The sequence below is a fragment of the Sceloporus occidentalis genome, unplaced genomic scaffold, assembly GCF_023333645.1.
Source record: "Sceloporus occidentalis isolate IW3139 unplaced genomic scaffold, rSceOcc1.0.p SCAF_1, whole genome shotgun sequence".
Taxonomy (NCBI): domain Eukaryota; kingdom Metazoa; phylum Chordata; class Lepidosauria; order Squamata; family Phrynosomatidae; genus Sceloporus; species Sceloporus occidentalis.
The window spans coordinates 278,718,230-278,739,900 of NW_028316981.1; the positions used below are offsets into that span (position 1 = coordinate 278,718,230).

At 40.0% G+C, this 21,671-nt stretch overlaps 1 protein-coding gene across 1 annotated transcript; it reads left to right on the forward strand.

Annotated features, from left to right (window-relative positions):
• Nucleotides 1-14,521: 14,521 nt before the first annotated feature.
• LOC149323953 (uncharacterized) lies at nt 14,522-20,451 on the forward strand. Its single transcript, XM_089494579.1, has 2 exons — nt 14,522-16,200; nt 19,799-20,451. Exon 1 carries the CDS (start codon nt 15,022-15,024, stop codon nt 16,180-16,182), a length of 1,161 nt encoding a protein of 386 aa, XP_089350705.1. The 5' UTR covers nt 14,522-15,021; the 3' UTR covers nt 16,183-16,200; nt 19,799-20,451.
• Nucleotides 20,452-21,671: the final 1,220 nt, after the last annotated feature.

A 21,671-nucleotide genomic window follows, 5' to 3' on the forward strand; every position in this document is an offset into this window, starting at 1 on the left:
ATAGTCTCAAAGAAATGGCCATAGCTTGACTGCAAAGTACATGAGTAAACACATGCTTTATCTTCATAGCATCTCCGGTTCAGTCTCTAAAATTTCTATTTAAAGACTCTCATCTTTGAGACAATGTAAGGCAAGGTGGGCTGACTCAGTGTAAGTGAAACATAAGTTTTCAGTTTTGTGAAATGGCTGCCTTCCTCTTTAGCTTTTGGCTCAGTTGTCTCTTTTGTAAAAAAAGTATTTTCTATCTGGGATCATACCTATGGTTCCAAAATGTAGCATGATATAAAGTTACATGATACATGGCACATGATATCAAAGAGATACAGCCTTAGGGCAGGCGTTTTGGCTCTGATGACTTATTAACCCCTTCCAACCTTGTAGTTCTGAAATGAATCAGAGAGAGAACTGTATGTGGAAAGAACCCTAAACATTTGCAAAATTATAAAAACCTAGACATTTGCAGAGAAATAGGTTCATCTGTTGCAGCAAACACAGCAAAGATTTTTTCTCATCTCTAAAAGAGTAAGAAATTATACTTGGCACAAGCTTTCATGTTCTGCACCCCACCATCAGATACATCTGAGGAAGGCAAATGTAGTCCTTGAAAGTGTACACCAGATAAAATGTGCCAGTCTTTAAGGAAATGCAAAATACTTTACTACAAAAATAAAAATAAATTAAATAAATAAATAAAAATAGGAATATGGGCATAAACAAGATCATTCAATCAGAGCTTAATAGTTCCTTTTTGAAGAGTAAAGAATGGCAGTTCTAGTTCCAAGCCTCGCATAAATAATTGGACCCAATTTTGAAAGTCATGTTTTACTTTCTTGTTTCTCAGAAGTAAGTAACATGCTTACATACTTATCCAACATAGGCCTGGGACAGACCGCCTGAAAAGGGCGGCCTGCCAGTGGCCTACTTTACTCTGGAGGGAAGCCGCAGCCACCAAACTGTGTGGCTTTCCTCCGGAGGACAAAGAACCAGGGGGAAGTGGGTCCCTAACCCTAGAATCGGCGCTAGCATGCCACTTTGTGTCAGTATGTACCGTGCCATAGTTACTTCAAGAAAACCTAGATTGTTGTTTTATAGCATACCAGGCTCATCTTCTGCTAAAATTACATTGTTTTAAAAAATGCTATGCTATCAGGATTGCTCTTTCCTATCGTACATTTGGATTCCACCCCCCACCCCCCACCCCCCGGCATTGCAACCTTTGTTTGCGCTAAAAGTTTATCATACACAACATTTGGGACTACCCACCCACTACCTCCGCCAAGACATTATCCTCACCTTTTTCTTGATTTGGCACACAGGCACACACACTCTTCCAGAAATAGAAAATGAAATAAAAACAGTCTTATACTTAAAAAGGTCTTTCCCCCCCATTGTCTCTCTGTGTGGGAAACTTCCTGATTCAGGATAGACTTCATTAATCACCGGCAGATGAAAGCCAAGAGCTAAAGTAGCAACTAATCTGCCAGTGATTTATAGGATTAATGAAATAAATGTTTTGTTTAAACTAGAAAACTCTTTTCCACTTATATTTCTATATAGGGTTGCCATAATGGAGGACCTCCAAACCGGGACAAATGTAGGACAAGGTTTGAAAATGTAGGACATTTTTTAAAAAAATTTCCTGGCTAGGAAATTAAAAAAAAAAGTCCTAGATTTTTAAACCTTGTCCTCCTCCTCCTCCTCCCGGCCTGGGAGGGAGCCTAGGCCTGCTCCCAGGCCGGGAAGGGCGCGGGGAAGCTTGGCATCGTGGCGATCGCCGCGGTGCCAGGCTTCCTCCTCCTCCTCCCGGCCTGGGAGGGAGCCTAGGCCTGCTCCCAGGCCGGGAAGGAGGCGGGGGGCCGCTCCTCTTCACGGCGATCGCCGCGATGAGAGCAGTCTCCGCTTCCTCCCCGGCTTAGGAGGAAGCCTGGGCCTGGCTCCCAGGCCGGGAAGGAGGCAGAGGCCGGCTCCCATCGCGGCGATCGCCGCGGTGGGAAGCGGCCTCCTCCTCCTCCCGGCCTGGGAAGAAGCCTCGGCAGGCTCCCAGGCCGGGAAGGAGGCGGGGGCCGCCCCTCATCGCGGCAATCGCCGCGAGGGGAAGCGGCCTCCTCCTCCTCCCGGCCTGGGAAGAAGCCCCGGCCGGCTCCCAGGCCAGGAAAGAGGCAGGGGCCGCTCCTCATCGCGGCGATCGCTGCGGTGGGAAGCGGCCTCCTCCTCCTCCCTGGCTTCGCGCAGGCCTTGGAGGACCCCGCGGCCGGAGCTCCGACCGCGGAGCCGCCTCGAAGGCCTCGCTGGGGCCCGGGAGGGAGCGTCTCCACGGCTGGAGCTCCAACCGCGGAGAGCCTTCCCAGGCCTCAGCAAGGCCTTGGAGCCGCCGCGGGGCCTGAGGTGGCCGCGGTGGGCGGGGCCGTCCCGGTTTGGGCGCCAAACCGGACCGGGACCGGGTTGGCACCACCCAAACGGGATTGTCCCGCCCCCCGGCGGGATATGGCAACCCTATTTCTAGACATGTGTGTGTGCATGTTAGTGAGTAAGAATCTGGAATGAGACTATGCAGCTGGACAAGGAGGCAGAGTGGGGAGCAGTGAACAAAGTTTCCCCCTCTCAATTTCTCTGATAATTTGCCAATGGATATTTTTTTTCCTATAGAAAAAAAGTTTACAATTTTCTCAGGTGCTTAGCCAATTGAAAGGAAACCAGTCTGAAATTTCCAGCCCTTCTCCTTCTCCCCTGATCAGTAGGGGACCTAAGCCACTTCCAAAGCATGCCTATTGACTATCTCCTGTCCACTCAAAATAAGCATTAAAGCAGAATTTAACTATCACAGTGGAAATCCTAGCAGAACAGTAGCAGGAAAGGAAGTCATTGCAGATTTGTGTGTGTGTGTGTTAATGAGAAGAAATCTGCTTTGAGCCCTTGTTCTGGGAGGAAGGTGGGATATAAATAAACAGAATAATAATAATAATAATAATAATAATAATAATAATAATATAATACACTTTCCAAACAATCTCCCATGGGAGAACAACAGAAGAGGATTGATGTCATGTAATAAGCCCCAACCGAAGGTGCTATTATCCCACTCTAGTTGAGATTTACCTGCCTGGTGTGATGAGGTTCTTAATCAGCAGCATGAGGTACAGCAAGGGCCAGCACTTGAATTACATGATAATTACCCACCATTGTACAGAGCATCTCTAGACAGAAGGCTCCTTACACCTAGAGTTAGTAGGCCCTAGGCAGTAGATCCTAGGCAGCCATTCCACCTTGTTTTCCATAACAGATTTTCTGAAGAAGACAAAGGAAAAAAATGAGAAAAACAAGGACAAGTCATTAGCAGAGGACAATGATGACGATGCCTGATGTTCCATAAAGTTGAATGGAAGAGGCAGGGTGATGGCATGCAGCAGCACCCCCGCACCTGGTGTCACCCAGTGTGGGGGTGGGGCCTCCGGACAGTGTACGTTTCTGGGGGCAGCATATGTTTCTTTCTCCTGTGCTGCCCCATCCTTTTCGCTGGGGAGCTCTAAAGCGTTGTTGAGAACTTTTGTTTTTTAAAAAAATAATATGATGGCTCAGAGCTTTTTTTTGGTTGCTGCCTTCCTCAGGTGATTTTGTAAAACTTTTCCATGGGAAGAGAGATGTGAAGAGGTGAAACCTTCCCCTTTTTCTGCCTTAATATACAAATGGCCCTTTAAATGTGCCTCTGTGGAGGGAGAGGAAATGATGGCTCCTCAGGGGGCTCACTAGATACACTTAATAGAATCAAAGAATCATGGAACTGTAGAGTTGGAAGAGACCGCAAGGGCCATCCAGTCCAACCCCCTGCCATGCAGGAAATCTCAATCAAAGCATCCCCAACGGATGGCCATCCAGCATCTATTTAAAGACTTCCAAGGAAGGAGCATCAACCACTCTCTGAGGGAGTGTGTTCCACTGTCAAACAGCTGTTACTGAGAGAATGTTCCTCCTAATTTTGAGATGGAATCTTTGTTCCTGTAGCTTGCATCCATTGTTCCATGTTCTGATCTCTGGAGCAGCAAAAAAACAAGCTTGCTCCATCCTCAATGTGACACCCTTTCAAATACTTTGGAGCCCTGTTGGCGCAGTGGTTAAATGCCTGTACTGCAGCCACTCACTCAAAACCACAAGGTTGCGAGTTCAAGACCAGCAAAAGGGCTCAAGCTTGACTCAGGCTTGCATCCTTCCAAGGTCGCTAAAATGAGTACCCATATTGTTGGGTCAAATTAGCTTACAGTTGTAAACCGTTTAGACACTGCTTAAGTGGTATGAAGCTGTATATAAATGAAGCTTGTTTGTTTTAAAGAGGGCTATCATATCACCTCTTAACCATCTCTTCTCCAGGCTAAATATACCCAGCTCCCTAAATCTTTCCTCATTTGGCATGGTTTTCAGACCCGTCATCATTTTAGTCGCCCTACCACTTCCCTCCACACAAACAAACACACTCCTTCATATCAGCAATACTGGTTCAGCTGCTTCGCAAATGTTCTTGTACAAGGACATGGCAAAGAGGAGGAGGCAGGCAGAACCACCTGAGTGTATAGGGACAGTGAAGCAGGTGACCTGATCCCTGCTGAACTTTTCCTCACGGGTTGCCTTGGTAGAAGAGGTGGGGCTGAGTGATGGTACCTTGGTCCAATCACATCCTGGCCAGGCTCTACTTTTTCCCTGCCTCCTGTTCTCCATGTAAAGATAGGGGACAGCATAGGGATGGGGAGCAGCACTCTGGAAACAGGATGAAGAGCATGCACAGGGACAGGGAGTCACATGTGGCAATGGTGCAGGGGTGGGGACCATGTGTGCACATTGAGATTAATAGAATCTCAAAAGAAACTATTTTTGTTCTACTATATATATAGTAGAACAGAATCATAGAGTTGGAAGAGACCACAAGGGCCATCAACCCCCTGCCATGCAAGAATACAGAATCAAAGCACCCCTGACAGATGGCCATCCAGCATATGTTTAAAACCCTCCAAAGAAGGAGACTTCAAAGAAGAAGACTTTACCACTTTATGAGGCAGTGTGTTCCACTGTTGAACACCTCTTACAGTCAGGAAGTTCTTCCTAATGTTTCCTGTAGTTTGAATCCATTGAATCCATTGCTTCATGTCCTAGTCTCTGCAGATTTACAAAGACTTACTATACCAATACTCTCCTATGGCTTACAATAAATGAAGGCTCGGGAAAGGGTATATTAACTGTTATACCTTCAGAAACTAATCTGATGTTTTCTGTATACAAGGCCGCAAAGACCATTAATTTAGGGGTTTTTAAATTGATTTCTATAGAACTAAACCAATGGAATTCCAAGCATTTTTGCTTGATGGTTTTATGATGGAGGAGGTTATCTATCTGCAGTATCCACAGTACAAATTTTGGATGTCCACCATGCAAGTATGTCACCCATGTCACAGCCATGCCATCCGATACAGAGAATTGGCATGGTAAAACTTTTCTGTTGGAAGCTACCCATCTCTATCAATGCTATGGGATACGGGACAAAAAACAAGATGGAAGGAAGGAAAAGTACTGGAAAAGCCAAGTACAAAAGAGAAAAGATCACAGAAGAAGAAAAAAAGTGTCAGAGCACTCTTTGAAAGAAAATATAAGCAGTGCATTGATTTTCTCTCCCCTCTTCCCCTTTTCTAAGAGTGCTTTGGAGATGATTCCTCTGCTCTGCATTAAAAGATGTTATCAGTCCAAAAGAGCAAGTGTAGTCTTACACTAACTAATATCTGCTCAAACGTACCTGACTGCATTGGAAATGTTGCAGTAGATTGGTATAGCAGAGAATAATGAACCGCTGCACCCCATTGAAATGTAATTACACAGCACTCTTGTTCTTAAACCTATAAGGTGAAAGAAAGATGAATAGTGAAAGTAAAAACCGCTGACCCTTCAAAGTTTAATTTACGTTATGCATTCCCTCGCCCTTCTGATAGGTTTTAGAAAGGTCATAATTTAGGGTATTTTGCAGTTGATAAATGATCTGTGTGTTTGTGTTCACACGCACCGATTGATTTGTTATAGCCAAAATATTGTTTCTATAACAACCCGCAGGTCTTTTAAGTAGGCAAACAGCAGACAAACGGATGAATCCAAGTGGGAGGTGAAACAGAATTTGATCCTTCCTGGTGTGGGGTGGGGGAAGTAAGAAGCCTCAGAGCCTGGTGGAAGAAGAAGGAATGGGTTGGGTGAGGTCACCTAATTTCCCCAGGATGTCTCCTTTGCCCCCAGATGAGACTCTAAACCCTTGCTGTCTTTCCAGTGGATCGCAATGGCTCCCTCCCACTATGTTGTCCAGTGCCAAAAAGTCTTTGCAACTTAGAGAACTCCCTTGGTGGTAAAAGGGTTGTTGGGGCAATTTTCCCGCCTTTCCAAGCCTTGGATGAGGCTCCTTGTTTCCGGGCCCAGTTGATGCATTATGCATCAGGGCTGCCTGCAACTGACAGCCCCTCAGCCAGCATCTACTTGAAAAGCAATGGTGCTAATCAAAGTCGACACATTTGAATGTCCAGACACACACACAGAGAAATTTACTAATCAAAAAGTGTATTTCCTAGGGCTGTCTCCAGAGAAATCCGCAGGAAGAAATTGGAATAATTTATTAGCTTACAAGTTTTCGTTGACAGTTAGCCCAAGGCTATTTATCTCTGTAATAGAGAACGTCTCCAATGTGGCAAAATTGACCAAATCAAACAGCTTTGATCAGAAAATGAATCTGGCAAGGCTGTCTGTCTGCCGGTCCCTGGGGAATGGCGGGAAACAAACAAAAAGATTTAACAAGTGGTCAATAGGAAAAAGAGAGGGAGAGAGAGAGAGAACATTTGTAGGCTGCAAACTCAAGGAGCTTTCAATAGTGCCTCTCCTTCTTATTCTTTCTTTCTCTCACACACAGATACACACACACACAGAGAAATAAATTACTGAAGAAATAAATTATGTCTCTCATCATAATGTTTAACTCTGTGGTTATGCATAATCGCAGTCATGCAGTCCAAACTGAAAAGCGATTCTTGCCTAAAGGGCAAGAAGATAAATAGCTCCAGCAAGAAGGGGGAAATGCCCTAACTTCTCCTTTAAAGGACAAGAAAAATAGAATGCTTTCCTCAGCACTATGTATCAAACTGGCACCAAATTATCTTTAAAAGGAATATTTAAAAATTATTTTTAATATTGTTTTCCTACCACCACCACCAAAAACTGGATTAGGCAGTGGTGGCAACTAAGATATTTTGAGTTGTCAGTTTAGATTTTGAGGCGTGAGAGAAAATATTCATTTTGGTTAGTTCATTCAGTGGCCAGAGGTGTTGCCATTGCCTTCTAATATCCTTTCAGATCGAACATGTCAATTATTTAGCTGCAAATTTATTACGAAGGAATTAATGCTTTGGGTAAGCACATTATAAAAATCAACAGTAAAGACTTACAATTTCATGAGCAGCCAATCGGGGAAAAAACCCTACGTAACGCAGCTTTCCTGTATCCTTCCTCCTCACTGAAGGGCAGTGCACAAAGCTCACAAGAGGAAGAGTTACATACCTTGGTTCAAAATATTCTTACAGAACTGTTCACATTGGTGACATTGGTTATGCCTTAAGTCAGTGGTTCTCAAAAGTTTTACCTTTGTGACCCCCTTTACATTTATAGCCAAACATTGCAACTCCCCCTGCCCCTGGCTTGACACAGTATATGAATATAAACATTGTACAATCAGCCCTCCACATTCCCTGGGGTGAGGGGCACAGGACCCCCACAAAAGTGGAAAAACTCTGAATAACTCTAGCCCCCCCCCCCAAACTATAGTTAACATAAACAAAATGTACAATCTACAGCTTCAACCAGGCATGGATACCTTTGCAAGGAAGAAATGAGAGGCTGGTGTGACTTGCCAGCACCTCTTCTGTTGCCCTATGCCATTTTAATAGGGACTTACAAGCCTCAATTGCAATCTCTCAGTCTTGCAGAGCTTCCAGTCCCTATTAAAAATGGCACACAGCAGCAGCAGAGGTGGCAGAAAATAATCCGTGAATAATCAAATCTGCAAATATCAAACCTGCAAATGTGGAGGGCCAAGTGTATTTGTTTAGTGTGTGCATTTTTGTTCACACACTCTTGTATATTCATATCTTAACATCTTATAAGGAAATAGCTCTCCTCTTCTGCCTGACTGAGGCAGAGGCCCCAAGCACCCTTCTTGTTCTTCTCTGTCACTCCAGGAGAAGAAGTAGAGGAGATAGTAAATATTACAGTTTATTGTATTTGACTAAAAGCCACTACAAATCCAAGGAACCAATAAGATCCAGTAAAAGAATACATACATACATGTACATGTACACCCATACAAAAAATCAGATTAGTGACTCCCCTGCACTATCCATAGCAATATCTTTCAAATAGCTAGCATGGATACCTTTAGCAGCCTTAGCAAATATGGCTGTTCGTGCTTAACATATGGATCACAGTCTGAAAGTAACCAGCATAGTTTAATGTAAGGGCCCTCAACCTGTAAGGAAGCCTAAATCTGACCCAAGAATCTCTTCCTGGGTTTTTGATAAAGCTTACAATAGACTAAATAATGTGAAACATCCTCTGCATCTCTCATGTCACCAATGCAGAGCCTTAACTTTCCCGGAATGTTTCTGCATCTGCCATCCAAGACAGACACTGGCATAATTTGGAAATGTAGTTTGTATTCATATTTTTCTTCCACACTAACTTACCTTGCATGGGATTCTAATTTTTTCCCCTCATTTTTATTTAAATTTCTGTACCTTCCTTTTTTGTCCTACCATAATCTTTCACAACTTACATAAACCCATCTAATACCATAGTGTGGCATTGACTTTACCTTTTGTAGCTGTCTTTTCCAATTCATTGGCCTCCAACTGGGTTGGATTACATCCCACAGTCATCTAAGTGCAACACATCTGGGTGGCATCAAGTTGGAGACAACTGACCTATAGACTGCATACTTCTCATGCAGTTTCAGCAGCTCAAACTCAACTGTAAAGCAACATTTACTCTCTGGATAGGAAATTGTTGGGAAATGGGAGGGCATTTGGTGCATTAAGTGCATGTGTCTGTGCATTAAAAAAAACACCTCTTCCTGAATTGCTTCAAAAAGTCAAAGAGGAAAGTAGCTTACAGGATACAGGTACCAGACAAAAGCAGCTGTTGCTCATTTGAGCAACATAATATAGGAATCTAAGCTCATGAAACTTAGCCCCTGTAGGCACTGTTGAAGCCATTGTATTTCGAAGGTCACATTGCTTTAGGTTTATGAGCTCTTCACGTAAGTGAAGGCCTCTGATACCAGGTAGCTATGAATTCCCAAGAATTATATCATTTACAGCAACATGGCCTAATCTGGAGTGAATGGTTGACAAGTGCAGCCTTTTAATATGATTTTATGCATATTTACTTAGCTGTACGTTCTACTGAGTTCAGTAGAAATTTCTCCCCAGTAAGTTTGAATAGCATAGCAATCTCCATTTCATATTGTCCTTTTACATATATTCAAGGTATTTACTTTGAGAAATAAGACTTAGGGTGCATCTACACTGTAGAAATAATGCAGTTTGACACTATAGCTCCTTCCTATGGCATCTTGGGATTTGTAGTTTTACAAGGTCTTTAGCCTTCTCTGCAAAAGAGTGCTGGCACCTGACAAAATGACAAATCCCAGGATTCTGTAGGATGGAGCCACAGTAGTTAAACTACATTATTTCTACAGTGTAAATGCACGCTAACTTAGCCAGATGTAATACACAGAGCCATGGCGAATTTTCAACCAACACAATTGTAGTGCTATGATTCCACTTCAGATGTCACAACAACATCACTGAGAATCCTGGGGTTCATTGTCTGGTGAGACACTAGAGCTTTCTGAGTGAGAATTCTAAATGCTTCTCCTTAAACTAGAAATCCCAGGATTCCACAGGATGTTGCCATGGTGGTTAGTTAAATCATAGCACTATGACTGGTAAAGTTCCCCATAGTAAGTGTGCTTCTGCAAATGAATCCCATTTTGGGAAAAAGACAGGATATAAAATCCAATAAATAAATAAAATAAAATATTCTCTCTTCTCCCCCAAAAATAATCCTTCAGTTTTCAACTTTTAAAATAATTATTATCAAAGAACAATTCTCTAGCTCTTTTACTTCTGATATATAAGGAGAAATATCTATGTAGTATTTCAGCCAATAGCTCAGAAAGATTTACAATGGCCCCAGACTAGGGAGATATCTCACGGTTTGGCGTTTCACATTTATTTTTGACCGCCATCACCAAGATCCCCATTCTTATCAGTAAGACTCCCACTAATATAATGTTCTGGTTATAGACCTGCTAATATGTTGAAGGTTTTCTGCTAGAAATTACTCTACAAGAAACATCATGTTAGAAATATAATTCTTTGTGTTTTTCTGAATTCTAGAGGAGCTTGGAAAATTCATTTTTGGGGGAACTACAACTTCCAGAATCCTTTGCTGACATCGGCCATCCTGTACAGGGCATGGAGAGTTCTGTCAGCATCTGCCACCTCTGTCCAGAGATTTTTTTTATTCAAAATGGAGCCCCTTTTGCTGAAATATTACATTCCTCTTAATACTTAAATAGCAACATTTTATTGTAGGGAGCTGGAACTATTATCCCTCTTCCCAGCTAACACTCCCATTGTCAGGTCTCTGTAGTTTAGTGTTTTGAGTACCAGTTGGATAAATATAGATCAGTATCTAAGAGCTGCATATTTTTTAACCCTCCCATCAGTTTGTAAACTTTGAAATTTACAAGATCCTTGCTGTGCATTATCTAGTACTGGTTTTCTTTTACTAAGGATGTCTTCACATGTCAGTCTTGTCAGCCAATTGTAGCAAAACAATAGTGCCTTTGACAATACCTATCACACAACATTGTCCCCAAACTGTTGCTGATGTGCCTCTGAAGCGTTGTTAGAGGGCATATTTTCAATGATGGTAAAACCCATCAATTGCACCGCCACCCCATTACTCCACAGGTGTGATAAGTGACAGTCAATGACAGTCCTGATACTGAGCGGTCATGTAGTGTTGGTCTCCTCCTCTCCCCTCTCCACCCCCCTTTTCTTCCCAAACAGCCTGTTTTCTTTCTTTCCCCTACCCCACTTTCTGCTTTTTTTCCTTTCTTTTTCTTTTTTTAAATTAACTGCATTCTCATAACTCCAGAATTGCATTACTACTACTACTGCAGCAGCTGCTGCTGCTACTACTACTACTACTACTACTACTAATAATAATAATAATAGGAATGCTGAGTATGGAATAAAGCCGGAAGACAGGGTTAAAGGGGGAATGTGAAACAGAGTGATAAGGACTGTGGATGGCTCCCACAATGCTATTTGAAAGGAGTATGATAACAAAAGCTCCAGACCTGATATGTTTCTGTTCTTTTTAAATAATACAATTGCAGCTACACCGAGGCAAGACTGAGACTCATGTGATAAAGTCCTTAAAGAAGCAGTACTGTATCTTTCATTTCAATAACCTTTATTTGATTTTTTCAAAAGTCTATCACCCAGCAACATACATGGGGAATGTGTAGCCCTCCACCAGTTTTGAATGATAACTCTCACCATTCCCATCACTGGTCATTTTGATTGAAGATGACGGGAGTTGGGAATCCAACAACATCTGGAACACCACAATTTGCCAGCTCCTGTCTTACAACAACATTGTCTGTTGGGCATATGTTAGATGGGCATAGAATTGTGTGACTGATACAGTTTCAAATCTGGTGCAATATAGCTTTCATTTTTTGTAGTAGCTGAGAAGGTCCCTCCATGAGTCTAATTAAATCTGATCCACAGAGAGGAGAAAACAAAGGAGTACCCAAATTGTCTGGATATGCATTTCAATATATTTTTAAAGTTACACAATAGTCTTTTCCCATCTCACCTTTTGATCAATACCGTATATAAGTTAGAGTAGGATACCCAGTAATGACAAATAGCATATTTCAGACGATGGAAAAGTACTACAGCACATTAGAATAACAGGAGAAAAACAGAAATCCCTACATTGTTTCTGAAGGTAATGAAATGGAAGCTCTGCTCATTGACAACAAGATTCAAATGGTCTTACTGTATTGTAATAAATCTATGAAGTTAGTATCCATTACTTCTCCAATCTACTATTTCTTCCTTTGAAATTGTACCAAGCACTGACATTTCTTTACATGGAGGTTCAATGTACACCAAGCCAGTGTACATTTTATCAACCATTAAATTAGGCATATCAATTGTGATGTTGATACCTTGGAATATATCCAATTAAATCAAATTAAGACAAATTTAAAGTAGTCTAATTGATTTCAGTGGGTGACATCTATGTATAACTAAATTTGGCTCCAGCCCATTCATGACAGACAGTCAGTCTGTCTTTTTTTGTCTTTTTTTTTTTTTAGTAAAACCTTTGAGATCACCTGTCTAGGACCAATCCAACATTTTGATTAAAAAATCCTTGGCATAAATTCACTACACCAGGGTGTAATGTTTAGCCTATGGTTGTCCATGGATCTTAGAATACAGAATCAAAAATTTTCCCCACTACCACAAAATGGTGACTGTGGCACAAGATTTATACACTCTTGATGACACAACAGACCATGACATCAAAGCCAATAGGAATGAGAGGAAGTGACATGAGTAGTTGATTCATTTATCAGAGTAACAAATTATGGCCAGAATCCTGTATCGGGATCTAGTTAACTCGGTACTTAACTAAGTAACCTTTGTTCAGAATCATCATTCACTCATGCCCTGATCATCAGCAGAATGGACTTCCTTCTCCTCCATGCAGCTGATTCCTTGTACAGTAAGTTGGAGGCCAAGTTATGATCGTAGCAATAGTGTCAAAATTGACTAAGTAGCAAGCATGTTGTCCAAGGCATGTTGTCCATATAGCACAGTACAATAACATTCAAAATGTAAAGAAGAGTGATACCTTTACTGAACCAACTAAAGTGCACAAAATAGAAGCTTTTGAAGCTCCACGGTCACCTTCATCTGGTAATAATGTAAAAAAATAACACAGGAGAAAGATTTTTTAAAAATGACAGTGTTGGAGTCAAAGGCTTACATTTTGTCAAGATGTTGCTGCTGTTCTCAGTTAAGCAGGTATAGAGGATATTCAAATAGACACTTCTCCCTTTTGGCCATGTGACTCTGGGAGACAAAGAGTTATAAAGTCCAAGAAATAAAATTTAAACTCCATTCACAACACCAAAAGAAACCTCTCTTTCTGTTCTGTGTGAGGCTACCTGTCCCCTTCTTCGGAAGAGAACACTGAATTTCTCAAAAAGTCTCTCTGTTGTTTCATTTGGAAAACTTTTAGATGCTGTTTACGTTAAAGACTCCACACACAGTCCCATTAAAAAAAAGCTTTTACCTTTGTTGGAGGTAAAAACTTCAAAGAGTTAAGTCCCAGTCCCTTCATTCCTTCTTTAGCATACCTCCAACAAAGGTAAAATTTAAACAGAAAATTAGGACTGCATTGGGACTACCTTGCAAAGGACAGAGACAACCTGGATCTTAAAGGAGGTTTCAGTGGAAAGAGATGTGGAAAGAGATGTGGTCAGAGGAAGGAGTCAAGTACTGTTAAATGAAACAGAATGAGTGTCATGACGCAGACATCTTGTGCTAAATGCTCTTCCTAAATAAATGGCAAAGAAGGTAATTAGTCCAGTCATTATTGCAGCTTCTCATAATGTCCACAGCTTCCTTTGCCTTTCTTTGCTATCTATGAATTGTAAGAATTATGTATGAATCTAGACAGATGGTGTCCTCTAGTGCTGGTCAAAGGTAAACTGACTTTGTCACTATGTTATAATTACATTGATAACGAAGTGCAGGGCTGTCCTCATTAGGCAAGAAGATACTGTCATTTTAGGTGGTTGATGCTAGGAGGAAGCAGCAAGATGCCGGAGGAGAATGTTGTGAGCTAAACAGCCTGCCCTGGGCCCCATAAGCTAGTCTTCTGCCTTCATGTGTGGTGAAGGATACTGTCCCGTCATCACCCATGCCAAAGAAAGATTCAAAATCTTCTTACACCACACAGTTATAACACTATGATTCCTCTTTAAATACTATGGCAACATGCTATGGAATATTGGGATTTGTAATTTTGTTTAGTTTCGTCCCTCCCTAAACTGCAAATCCTCAAATTCCATTAGATAGAACCATAGCAAAATCATAGCACTGTAATTGTGTCATGTGAAAGTGCCTTCAGTTTCCTGCCTTGTTGGCTTTTGCACAAGGAGTTGGATGGAGGAGCCGTCTTCTTTGTTACCTCAGGCTGAAAAATAGTGGCTGCTGTTTTGCAGAGTAATTACAAATGTTTACGACATCATATTTATGATTGTGGCACTATTGCCACAGTTGCAAATGCCTCCCAAATTAATTTTAACACCTGGAGGACTGCTTTCCTAGATTGGATTGAAGTGGATGCCTAGAGAGGTAACAGGAAGCAGGAAGTGACAAAGGAGACCATAGAGAAACATCGCTGTGGAGGAGTGAATTCCTAGAGTGGACGTCAGTTTGAAGGGGACAAAACAGGAAGTGTTATTGAATGTGGGGAATGATAGAGATATAAATGAGGGAAAATAAATATAGAACCTTTAAGAACTGCCAGTGAGATATAGGACCAGATGCATGAGCTGAACGGAGGACTTTGACATCTGTGGAAGGGACAGTGCTTACAAGATAAGTAAAACTATGGTAGGAGTCTGAATTGCAGTGTTTGAGCTGGAGTTGGTGGGAGGTGACTTGGATATAACTGCTTGGTGTGGATTTTGAAGCCCATATAAAGGAGGCTTCCATTTACTGGACTACAAATTAGTCGGGGGGATAGGAAGGCAATTGTGATAGGGGTGAGAATTGTTTTCTTTGGAAGAAAGAGAGTGACCTGTAAAGCTCTGTGACCCTATTGAGATTGGAGAAGTGGTGGAAGACCCTTACCAAGATGCAGGCGGAGAAGATAAACACTCGAAGCCAGACACAAAAGGCAGCTGCTCAATCTCAAACACAGAGAAGACTCTCAGTTGATAAAGGGAAAAACATAGATATATCCCAAATTCTGTTAGAGAAAATGGAGGCCATGTCTGCAAATATAACCAATAATATAACAAAACAGATGAATGACTTCAAAAGGGAAATTAAACAGGAGATCCGAGCGGACTTGAAAGAGATCCATCAAACAGTGGACAAGATGATGGCAGAAATGCAGGTTACCAAAAGAAGGGTGGATATATTGGAATTTAAGAGTGAAAAAATGGAGAAAGACTTGTGTAAATTGGAGAGTAGGAGAGAGCAAGACCTGGATGAGAAAGCATTATGGGAGCAAAGGATGAGGGAAAAGGCAGTGAAAATTAGAGGTTTATTAGAGGAAAAGAATGAGGATTTGTATGAGAAATTAGTTCCAAAAATTGCACAGTTTTTGGAAAAAGAAGTCACCACGTTCCAATTTGAAATCGATAAACTCTTTAGGATTAACTCCCAGATTGCTAGACAAAAGGGCCTGCCAAGAGACGTGGCCCTCCATTTTGTTAGAAAACAAACAAGGGATCTATTTCTAAATAAACATAACGAATCACCATTCCAAATAGAAGGACAAGATTTGAAAGTGTTGAAAGACATTCCGGCGAGATTATTGAGGAGAAGGAGAGAATACACAAGTTTAACCACCCTTTTACGAAAAGAAAAGATCCCATATAGGTGGGAAATCCCGGAAGGTCTAACGTTTTGGTTTCAGAAAAAAAGAGTGAGGATCACGTCTCCAGAGCAGGCAAGAGGTTTCGTAAGGAGGTTTACAGACATGAAGAAGCACCAGAATAAACCGGAGGGCTTCAATTTGGATCGAGATGGGGATCGAGTGGATGAAGAGCAGGATAGAAGGGAAGAAGCAGGCACAGCCGCAAAAATGAACATAGACCTGATGTTAAACAGAAGAGAAGATGAAGATGAGGTATTCGAGGAAGGGGAAGTGGATGCCTTAGAGGTGGTGACTTCTGACTTGTTAAGTAATTTGGACTATCAACTGGACATTCAAAGCGGAACAGTGGAGATTGAAGAATTGAGAGGTGGTGACGAGGAAGTTTTTCTTGAAGAATACTTTGATAATTGATAACTGATACTGTTTGCTGTGAGTATATATTTTTAGTAGACTGCTATATTTTCTAGATACATTATGGGTCTGCAGGATATTTTAAAAATTGGTACTTGGAACGTCCAAGGTATGAATACTCCTCAAAAACGGAAAAAAATATACCATTACCTTCAAAAGTTGAATCTAGATGTTTGTTGCCTTCAAGAAACAAGAATAAGGGAAAGAGATGTTAAGCACCTTAGATGCATTAAGCTTGGTCAAGAATGTGTTGCTGCCACAAAATTTAAAAAGAGAGGTGTAGCAATATATGTCAAGTCTAAATATGGCGTGAGAATCATCTATGCGGATCCGGAAGCCTATTTTCTCATTGTAGAATTGGAATATAACGCCCAAAAAATTCTTCTGGTTGGAGTTTATGGCCCCTTGAATAACAAAAGTAAATTTTATAAAAAATTAAAAGATAAGTTAATTTCATTGAATTATGATACGGTAATCATGTTGGGAGATTGGAATGGGGTGGTGGATCCCAATTTAGATAGAGTGTCAGACAAAAAAAAGAAAAAATCTCAAGGGAAACTTCCCAGAGATTTCTTTGAGTTGATAGAATTGGCTGTTCTACGAGATCCCTGGAGAGTGAAATACGGTGATAAAAAGGATTTTACCTTTTATTCGAATAGGCATAAATCTTGGTCGAGACTCGATATGTTTTGGATTTCTGAACATTTGGCAACAAAAATCAGTAAGGTCAAAATCTGTCCCAAGGTATGGTCCGACCACAACCCGGTGATTTTGGAATTAGAATTTGGCTCTAGAGAGTATTATTGGAGATTAAATTTAAATATTCTGAGAGATGATAAAGTTAGATCTGATGTTAGTAGCCAAATTGTAAATTATTTTAAGGAAAATTCCAATAAGGGCTCCCCGATGCATATAGTATGGGATGCATCCAAAGCGGTGATCAGGGGTTGTTTAATTCAAAAGTCCTGTGAATTGGCAAGGAGAAAGAAAGAAAAGTTGAATAAACTGTCGGAAGAGTTAGGGAAATGGGAGAAAATCTTGAAAGAGGATACAAAAAATAAGGAAGCGATCACCGAAATTAAATATCTACAGAAACAGATCTCAATCCTGTTAGTGGAAGAGATGGAAAAAAAGATGAAGTTCGTAAAAGCGAAATATTGGGAAGGAGCCAACAAGCCTGGTAAACTCTTGGCCTATAGGCTGAAAAAAGAAAGAAGTAAGAGAACAATAGTGTCTGTAAAGGATGGAGATAGAATAGTGACAGAAAAAAATCAAATTAAAAAAGTATTGGTTAGATACTTTTCGGAATTGTACACTGAGAAAGGAGACAGCCGGTTCCCGCTGGAAGAGTTTCTTGAGAGGTACGATATTAAGAGATTGACGAGTGAGCAAAGACAATTATTGAATACCCCCATCACGTTGCAAGAAGTACTCGAGGCTATTCATAAATCAAAAAAAGGGAAATCTCCGGGTTTAGACGGTTTTACCAATGAATATTATAAATTGTTTGCAAATGAATTAGGAACCCCGTTGAAGGACACAATGAATGAAATTATCCATGCAGTAACACCGCAGACATGGAATCAGGCCAACATAATCTTAATTCCCAAAGAAAATAAAGAAATATTGGAACCAAAAAATTTTAGACCAATTTCTCTTTTAAATTCGGACTATAAATTTTTGGCAGCAATTTTGGCAGAGAGATTAAAAAAAATCTTGAGTGATTGGATACACGGGGATCAAAATGGGTTTTTACCAAATAGAAGGATTAGAGATAATATAAGAAATTTACTAAATTTAATAGAAATACATGAGAAAAATGTTAATAAAGAATTGGCTTTGATATTCTTAGACGCCGAGAAGGCGTTCGATAATGTTAGGTGGGATTTCATATTTGCGGTGTTGAGAAAAATGGAGATAGGTGACACTTTTTTAAATTGGATTATGAAAATTTATCAAAATCAGGAGGCGATTATTTCTATTAACGGGGAAAGAACGAAAATGTTTAAAATTAGTAAGGGTGTAAGACAAGGTTGTCCTCTTGCCCCCTTACTATTCATATTGACTCTGGAAGTACTTTTGAATAAGATTAGGAAGGATACTTTAATCGGGGGGGTTAGGGTTAAGAACTATTCTTATAAATTACGGGCTTATGCAGATGATGTGGTGTTTACTATAAATAATATATTGGAATGTGCAGACCATCTAATGAAAATCCTCAAAGACTATGGCAAAATTTCAGGATATAGGGTTAATCAGAGAAAAACAGTGATGTTGACTATGAACATGTCAGATAAAGATGTGGCAAAAGTGGTGGAAAAAACTGGATTTCAAAGAAAGAAACAGGTTAAGTATTTAGGGATAAATCTGACAACGAAAAATACGGAATTATATCAAAATAATTACATAAAGGTTTGGAAAGAAATTAAAAGGGACTTGGAGAGATGGCAGCATTTACAAGTCTCTTGGCTTGGTAAGATAGCAACGGTAAAGATGGCTGTACTCCCCAGGTTGATGTTTTTATTTCAAAATATCCCTATAATTGCGAAGGACTCGATTTTCAAGGATTGGCATAAAGATTTATCAAAGTTTATTTGGCACGGTAAAAGACCCAGAGTTAAATTGAAAGTTATGCAAGACAAGACCGAGAACGGAGGATTGAGCCTCCCTAATCTTAAGTGGTATTTTGAAGCATCTGTTTTAGATTGGATGTTTGACTGGGTTAAATTGGATAATGATAGGAATTTGGCTGTGGAAAACTTTGGGTTAAAGTTTGGTTTCCATGCATATCTATTTTATGGGAAAGCTAAAGTGGATAGAGAATTTAATACCCATCTTGTTCGGAAAACTCTGTTGCGAGTGTGGTCGAGATATAGATACAGATGGTGCCCAAAGATACCCTTGTGGGCCTCCCCAGCTGAAGCTTTTTTAAAGCGGGAAGTTTACAGTGAAGACAGGTGGATCAGATATAAAGACATATACGATGTGGGTCAAGGAAAACTCAAAACAGAGGAGGAGATTAGTAATGAGGGTTTCACTTTAAATTGGTTTTCTTATAGGCAGTTAAGGGAAAGGTTTAAAGTAGACCAGAAAGATCAAGGCATTGCTCCCGCTATTTCAGAGTTAGAAAGGATGGTTAAAGAAGGGTCCAAAGTAAAAATGATATCGAAATTCTATAACTTGATTTTGAAATTTGAATTGGAAGATGAGACCATTAAAGAGTATATGATTAGGTGGGCAAGAGACCTAAAGAGGAATATAATGTTGGAACAATGGGAATTGACATGGAAAAGACGGATTAAGTACACTAAAAATGTTGAAATCAGAGAAAATTGTTATAAATCAATTTTTAGATGGTACTTAACACCGTATAAGATTTCAAAAATATATAAGGAAACAAGGGGTACATGTTGGAAGTGTCAAAAGAACTTAGGTACGTACTTGCATAGTTGGTGGGGATGTGAGAAGGCACAACATTATTGGAAACAAATTCATGGAGAAATGAAGAAAATATTTAAGTTCAATATTCGTGCGGACCCGATGATGTATCTATTAAATATAATAGAAGACCCATTGATGGAAAAATCATATGGTAAATTGATTTTTTTTGCCATAGTTGCAGCCAGAACATTATATGCAAAATATTGGAGATCTGAAGAACTACCCTCCATAGAAGAATGGAAATTTAAATTGTTTGAAATGTTTGAAATGGATATACTATCATCATATATGGAGAATGATACTACGTCCAAGGCTTCGAGGGACTGGGCTCCTTGGTTCTCTTATATTAAACAAGAAAACAGCTCCAATAGATATATGGCAATTGTAGACTAAAACCTAAATACTGTGATATATGGATGTTATAGAATGAATAAGGATGTTTATATGATAATTTATGATACTTTATAGATATGAGGTGGGGCAGATGTTATAGAGGATAGAATTACTAAGCAGTTCATGTAAAAATTTATAAGACACTCCTTGATAGGACATTAAAGAAGTATATAGAGTTATATTTAGTAAGAATATATCGCATCACTGTAACTGGATGGGGGGTAACAGATAGGTAGAGATGTAGTTTGATTAAGTTTCCTTGATTCAATAGTTAACTGCGAACAAGAGTATGTGTAGACTAGGAAAGAGGTTTATGGTGCAATCGTTGCTCAGCAGAGGAAGTCATGTGTGTGTCAGGTGTTAAGTGTTAGTTAGATATAATTGTTTGTGGTTGGTATTGTATATTGTGTTTTAATTGTGTTTAATGTATGTTTTTTTTCGGTACATGTCTTTTTCTTTTTCTTTTCTTCTTGTGTTTTTTCCCTCTTGTTTTACTCAATAAAAATTTATTAATTTTAAAAAAAAAAAAAAAAAAAAAAAAAAAAAAAAAAAAAAAAATTTTAACACCTGGCAACCATACCAAGTGAAGGAGATCTGTTCCGCTGGCAATCAGGTTGCAACAGGATGCATTTTCAGATCCTTCACACCAGCGAGCAAGGCTGCAAGGAACAGATGCTGGGTCTTAAGGGGGCTGACACCACTACTCCTCAAACATCTGTATTTTGGCAGACACAGGCCTTGGCAATTGCCTACATTCCTTTAAAATGCTGAAGAGATGGGGTGAGGGTCAGTGGGAAGAGAAATGAGAAGCTCCAGTTTTTTAAAAGTAAAATTTAAAAATTAAATTTTAATTTTTTAAAAAAAATCCTTAAAAACATCACATTTTACCATATTTTCACTTTAAACACATGAAACTATATATATGTAAACACATTTATTCTGTGCATATAATATTGTAATTTAAAGATATTTTAAAAGATAATTTTAATGTTTATGTCACAACGATTACCATTAGATTCAGTGATATATGGGAATTATGATTTATGAGTAAATTAGTACAAAAACATTACTAAGGATTTTGTATAGGTGTGGTATTGAAGGAAGTCAATGAGGGAGTGACACCATGAGTTACCGCACCGGGTGACACCAACCCTAATGATGCCACTGCCTGTCACAACTCTTCAGATCGCAGGTGGGAGGGAGCTGGAAATATTGTGCTGCAGCATGATGATCTCTAACAGAACAGACCTCTTTCACTTGGTGCAACTGGTTTCTGTTAAGGTGAGTGTGAGAGTCAGGCCAGGAGACCATATGTGGTTGCACATAATGGCAATGTGGGATCTTGAATCCTCCTCCTCCTCCTCCTCCACTTCTTCCTCTTCTTCTTCTTCCTTATTTATATCCTCCTTTTCCCCTAGATTGGGACTCAAGGCAAAACATAACAAAATATAATCAAAAACATAACAAAAAGTAAACAGAAAGGCAGAATTACCCTATTAACCATATTAAAACAATTGAAAATATACACTTAAAAATATTTTAAAGAGTTAAAACAATACAAAACAATACAGCACTCTCTTGCAACCATTTTCTGAAAAGCTGTCAGTTCCAAAAGCCTGTATGAATAAAAAAGTCCTCATCTGCCAACAGAAGGA

Bases quoted from the DNA above. Each gene is read 5' to 3' on its own strand.
- LOC149323953 (XM_089494579.1), top strand. From the start codon at position 15,022: ATGCAGGCGGAGAAGATAAACACTCGAAGCCAGACACAAAAGGCAGCT.